At 29.5% G+C, this 6,461-nt stretch overlaps 1 protein-coding gene across 1 annotated transcript; it reads right to left on the reverse strand.

Annotated features, from left to right (window-relative positions):
- Positions 1–350: 350 nt before the first annotated feature.
- On the reverse strand, positions 351–5,562 carry LOC145936922 (acyl-CoA Delta-9 desaturase-like). The gene is made up of 6 exons (XM_083039579.1): positions 5,346–5,562; positions 2,489–2,668; positions 1,443–1,573; positions 1,152–1,357; positions 879–1,061; positions 351–753 (listed from the first exon to the last, which is right to left on the reverse strand). The coding sequence occupies exons 2-6, from the start codon at positions 2,643–2,645 to the stop codon at positions 420–422; spliced, it is 1,011 nt and encodes a 336-aa protein (XP_082895705.1). The 5' UTR covers positions 2,646–2,668; positions 5,346–5,562; the 3' UTR covers positions 351–419.
- Positions 5,563–6,461: the final 899 nt, after the last annotated feature.

The raw sequence follows: 6,461 nt of genomic DNA on the forward strand, positions 1-6,461 counted from the left end.
GGTGACGAAGGAAGTGAAGTCTATTGATCGATTATTGTGTCTATTGTTGCGTTATATGCAACTATTTAACCTTTATTCAGTTATGCAAATGCTGATATTTAGAGATTTAGATTTAAAAAATAAAGTCATAATACAGATTTTATTTATAAATTAAAAATGAGCGTAGTAAAATTATCATTTATGAAACACACAAAAATAAATGTTTTAAAAAATAAAAACAAAAAACCGGCTAACGAGAGCTGGCGCGGGTAAAAGCACGAACAATAAACACACACACACATTCGTCTTAAAATACAAGAAATTTTATTAATTCCAAAACCATACGTGTTTCAGTTAACCTCATTACATGAAAGAAATAATATATAACGATAAATATGTATAAACCAGTCTAAATAATATAATAAATGAGCAATTTCCTTTTATTTGGACATTTGTTTGTCCGATTTTTGAACTATCAATTCAATATCTGAATTCCCTGTTGGGATCGTATCAGAAAAATTGGACTGACCGAATTTCGTTAATCGCATATTGTTCCGAATAATACATTTCTTGACTAAGTCAACGTGTACGGTTTTCAAGTCATAAGCCAAACCTAGATAGGCAAAAAAGTCGATAAAAAATGCACTAAAATTCAGAGAGTAATGTCCCAGCTCCGCGGCTTTGTAATCCCAAGGGAAAGTATGATGATAATTGTGCCAGCCCTCGCCCAAGGCCGCGAAAGAAACTCCAGCATTCTGGACGGGCGATATTGAGCTATATAATAAACATGTAAATATTTATAAACAGGAATACACACAATATCTATGAGACCATAGATGATCATAAACAATTGACGTAAATTTTATTCGCGGTTTTTTTTTAACAAAATAAATGCGTACCTATTGTATGGTCTCGTTCCCCAAATATGAGCAACGGAATTTATCGAAGCGGTCATGTGATGACTTACGCAGAGCGAAAAGTTGATGAGATGCCATGCGTTCGACAGAGTTTCATTCCACACCCAGAAAGGAATCAATGTTGGCAAAATAAAGCTGCAGAGGGGTACTAAAAATGCATAATACCTGAATAAAGAGAATAAAGAGAAATTGATTAATAAAACATTAACAGATAACAATAGCTCTTATTTTCGCAAAAAATTTCGATTGACATACTTCATCTGAAAGACGACGAAGCGATCTTGATCGAGATCCTTGCAATCGATTGTAGCACCCTTTTTAACGACATCCGGATGTTTGGCAATCAATAGCCAGCCAATGTGTGAGAAGAAGAATCCTCTGCGCGCATTGTACGGATCTGCATCGGTGTCCGTAAATTTATGATGCACTCTGTGATCTCTGGCCCACACATAAATAGGGCGCTGAAACATAAAAGTGTAGAAAAAAATGAATATAACCGCGATAAGAGAAGAAAAGAACAAAAAGAAAAATTAAAATTGTACTTACTTGAAAAGCAGCGGTCTGGAAGATTGTCAGAATTAATTTCATGAGCCATGTTGCTTTATAAGAGTGATGGGACCATAGCCTATGAGAGCCAGCCGTCATCCCTAGCATCCCGGCGACATAAAAGGCGAAGGCTGAAATTATAAAGAACGATAACAACATAAGCCGATAAGTTAATGTAATTTTAATATGATTCATAAAATTATTTAAATACTATAAATAATCTAAATAGTAATTTTTTCGCTACATAATTCTCTTGAATATATTATACAGGGTGTTTCAGTAGGAATGGTCAGCATTCTAGCACCCAGTGAGAAATGGTGCTTGAATCGACGTCGATTCGACCAATCATTTCTCCCTGGGGACATGATTGAACATATTATTTTAAGCAAAAATGTTTATATAAATATGTGTTCTATTCTGGATGGATATAAAAATGCAACTTAAGTTTAAAAACGAATACATTTCTTAACTTATTGGTAGTATAACCAAATGCTATGAAACATTTATATTAAATTTAGGTCATTAGGTCACCTTTGATAAGTTCTGTGTTAGTTTAAACTTTTTAGTTTCTCATGTAATTAAAATGGCTCATATTCATTCATGCTAAAATTATTAATTAACTGAAATTATTGTTTATTTATTAATATCAATTATTCAAATATATTATAAGCTTAAAATTTCATGTAATTGTTTCATAGAATTTATTCTAATAAGTTAATGAATGTATTCGTTTTTAAAACTCAATACATTGTATCTTTATAACCGTCCAGAATAGGGCCACATGTATATTATATAAACTTTTTTGCTTAAAATAATGTATACAATTATGTCCTAGAATGTTGACCATTCCTCCTGAAACACTCTGTATATTATATTAAAGTTACATCAGGACATCAGGACTTTTGGTAATAAAGTCAATAAAAATAAATATATATAACTCAAATCAGATAAAAAATATATATAAATAATAATAATTAGATAAAATATATATATATATATATATATAATTAATAATAATAATAATAATAGAGATAAGAAATATCTACTCCAAATAATTGTCCAAAGTTTAGCGTAGAAGAAAGCCAAATATAATCCGTAGATGCCGGCAAGATGAATGTATATTAATATAATTATTCTTATCCAAACAGGTGTCCATTTGTAATTGATTTGTTGTTTTTGTGAATCTTTCATTGATACCTCCATTGATACCAGGTTATTAGATCCTTCTGCACAGATTTCATAATAGATACGTCAAATAAGTTCGAATATCACGCTAAAAATATCTAAGACATATTTTTGCTAATAAGTGTAATCTTTCTTTATCATGACAAACCGCATAGTAATTTTCTAAAACAATTATGATGAAACCGTAATTATTTATTATTATTATTTTCCTACTTATCGCTATTATAAATTTGCATATATATAATATATAGGGTGTTTCATGACTCGGGGTTTATACATTTAGAGCGTGTTATTGAAGTTATTTAGAGTTGAAGTTGTCTAATAAACATATATTACGTTCTGCGTAAAAGTAATTTAACAGCTCGCTCCATCATATACCAGAAGAATTTTTTATTAAGTATATAAAATATTATTTGCATACAAAGTGCAGTTAATAATTCGGACTATAAAATAAATTATAAAATAAACTTCTTATGTAAAATTGCTTAAAAATTGCAAACCTAATAACTAATATATATATATAATTAATCCAGAATTACACTTTCAGATGCCGTTGAGTGTTTATTTAGAAAAAATCTTCGGGAAACGTACTATCGCACTTCGGAGAGAATTTTGTGTCCCAATGTGTTATTTGTTAATTCGCATGAGTAAAATTTAATTTATATCCAATTTTTGAAAAAAAGTAACAAAGTAATTTTTATTAGTAAAAATGCTTTTCTGAATTACTGGTTTAGTGATTTTCATAAACGGAAATAGCTTCCAATATTTTGAATCCTGAAACATTTGCCAAAGATTTTCAAAAAGAGAAATCTTCAATCATTATAAAAGTAACAAACGATGAAAATAATATATATGCAGAACCAAAACAAAACGTATAAAGTCTGAAGCTGTTTTATTTCAAGACTAAATTGAATTGATTTAATATCGTATTCATTATTCTTCTTCATTATAATATACAGTTTAAAAAATCGACATAGTAAAGAAACATTAATTTTATCGGACATAGTCATGGATGACCTTGAATCTCAGTGCCTTTCTACCATTTAAGATTTCTATCTATTGCAGATATGTAGACGACATCTTTGCAATCATTCCAAGGCACGGCATTAATGAGATTTTATATAGTTTTAATAACTATCATCCTAGATTAAAGTTTACGTATGAGCTTGAAAAGGATGGCTCGATTGAATTTCTGGACACTAAGGTCATAAGATGCAATAATAACCTTATCACTAACTGGCACAGAAAACCAACCTTTTCGGGTAGATATATTAATTATTATTCCAGCCATCCACACAAATACAAAATTAATACTATAGTTAATCTCACAGACAGAGCGATTTTACTTTCTGATAAACGTTTTCATGTTAAGAATATTTCGACTATTAAACAAATTTTATTTAATAATAGTTACCCCATACAATTATATAACACGATTATCAATAAAAGATTAAAATATCTGTACTTAATGAATGAGGAACGTACAAATATCAAAAAAAGTTTTGATTCCTCAAAGTGTGTGGTTTTTCCATATATTAAGGGCTTAAGTGAGGAGATTGGTCGAACGTTAAATAATTACGGCTTAGAGGTCTTACACACAGTACCAAATAAATTCGATACTTTGATTAAAAAAGGTAAGGATCAACTTGAACCTAACAAAAGAACGAATGTGGTCTATAAGATTTCTTGCAATGACTGCGAGTCTTGTTACATCGGGCAAACAAAACGACATCTAGAAACGCGCATAAAAGAACATAGAAATAATATCAAGAAACACCAGAGTAATCATTCCGTAGTTAGTAAGCATAGAGTTGCACAAAATCATGAGTTTGATTGGACGTCGGTATCAATCTTACACAACGAATGTAATTTGAAAAAGAGAGAAATTAGCGAAATGATCTGTATAAAAAAACATAGAGACGCTATTAACTTGCAGAAAGATACGGATAATTTGAACGCGATTTATGACACTATTCTTAACGTACTTTAATATCCTTGACTAATAAATATTGTTATCGTCATGTGTATATGTATTGTTAGTGTTTATAACGCTTTCACATATCTCGACATTCTAACTTATACCAGCATAGGTTAAACTTATCTAGTCACAGTGTGAAATGATGACGGAATTTCTACTCACGTACTCACAGAAAAATAGTAATATAAACGCAAGTAAGTATACTTTATGCAAGTAAATATTATCTGTTTCAGGTATTTCATAAGTTTATATATTATATATGAACTTATGAAATACTTGAAACAGTGATATTTGCTTGCATGAAGTATATTTACTTGCGTATTTTTCTGTGTGTACGGTCATTTCACATACTGACACATAAGAGTTATAGAATTTGCGGATTGTAAGGTATTATTTGTTATATATATTATATGTTTCATTGTCTCATATCATTATGTAATTCAGGGCGTAGACAGATACAACGATTATAAGTCATAATTTTTCTCTGTTATTCAGTCTGAAGAGGACTCGATATAAGGTCGAAACGATATTTAAATAAACGCATTATTATAACTAGCCAGTTGGTCGTTAAAAATTCTTCAACCTTGATTAATTTTATCATAAAATATTCGTCTATATACTTTATTTACTGAGTTTTTTATTAAATCATATTTAATCTTGCGCAAATTGAAAAAAGTAAACAGCAAAACCAAGGGTTTTAACTACATAATACTAAAAAAATGTAAAATTTTGATACTTACTGTTTGTTCACGTCGAAACAGTTAACATTTAATACAACAAAGATATTTGGCACTTTTATTATTACTTTATTACTAATTATATACACTCACTCCAGAAAAAAGCGGTACACTTAAAATTTAGGAAAAAAGTTGTATCATTAAATACAATAATTTAGGAAAAAAGTTGTATCATTAAATACAATAAGATATCCTAAAAAAAGAAAAAAGAAAATAGATAATTTTTACTAAAAAAAATTGTTTTAAAAGAATTTTTTTAAAAAGCAAAAATCAATATAAGAACCTCACTTCTTCCTGATTTAAGATTCAACCGCGAAATGATACTGGAAGCTTGATATTTATACGAAAATCCTTTCTTGCTTTGCATTCGAATTTGCAAATAAAATATATGTAAGGCTGGTTTATAGAAGCTGTAAACTTTTTCCTTTCCCGTAAATTTAAGGATTCAACCAATCGCGTTGCTTGATTCGGCAACGTGATTGATTGAATCCTTTTTACGGTTACGCAAAAAGTTTACGACCTCAAAACACACAAAAATTTTATCTGGAAGTTTGCTCGCAAACGCTTCGTTAAAAACATATTGTGTTTTGAAGTTTAGAACTATAGTAATGAATAATCTTTTTTTGTTTTGAAGATCGAAGGTCATTAACAAGCTTGTGTATAAAGAAAAAAAGACAAAAAGAAAAAAGAAAAAAAAAAAAGAAAAGTCACATTGTTTAAAATTGCATCTATGTGTGTGTGTGTATGACTTTTTTCTTTTTTTCTTTTTGTTTTTTTTTTTACGCGGAGAAATTCTCATGGATACCCTCCGATCTTATTGTCAGAAGAAGTAATGCCGAACTCGTACCAGCGAAAACCCTGCAAATATCCTATTATTCGGACTAAAATTTTCCTAAACTACAGACTTCAAGCTTCATTTTCGTTTTTTAAACATCTCGATATCATAATTATTAGCTGAGTTATAAATTCTTAAACTTTCACAATTTTTTACTACTTTTTAAGTATACCGCTTTTTTTTGGCCGAGTGTAATTAAAGTGATCAAAATGCATGATTTATACGAGATAACAATTTGCGGAAAATATCTTTATCATCGATATAGATAAAAGAATAGAAACATG

This window comes from Prenolepis imparis, unplaced genomic scaffold (genome assembly GCF_030444845.1).
Source record: "Prenolepis imparis isolate NDT839.2.m4 unplaced genomic scaffold, iyPreImpa1.0 SCAF_6, whole genome shotgun sequence".
NCBI lineage: Eukaryota > Metazoa > Arthropoda > Insecta > Hymenoptera > Formicidae > Prenolepis > Prenolepis imparis.

Excerpts from the sequence above, each read along its gene's own strand:
- LOC145936922 (XM_083039579.1), bottom strand. The coding sequence starts at position 2,645 with ATGGAGGTATCAATGAAAGATTCACAAAAACAACAAATCAATTACAAA. Across the intron at positions 1,358-1,442 it reads TCCAGACCGCTGCTTTTCAA|CGCCCTATTTATGTGTGGGC; the intron begins GTAAGTACAATT and ends TTTATGTTTCAG. Across the intron at positions 754-878 it reads GGAACGAGACCATACAATAG|CTCAATATCGCCCGTCCAGA; the intron begins GTACGCATTTAT and ends TTTATTATATAG.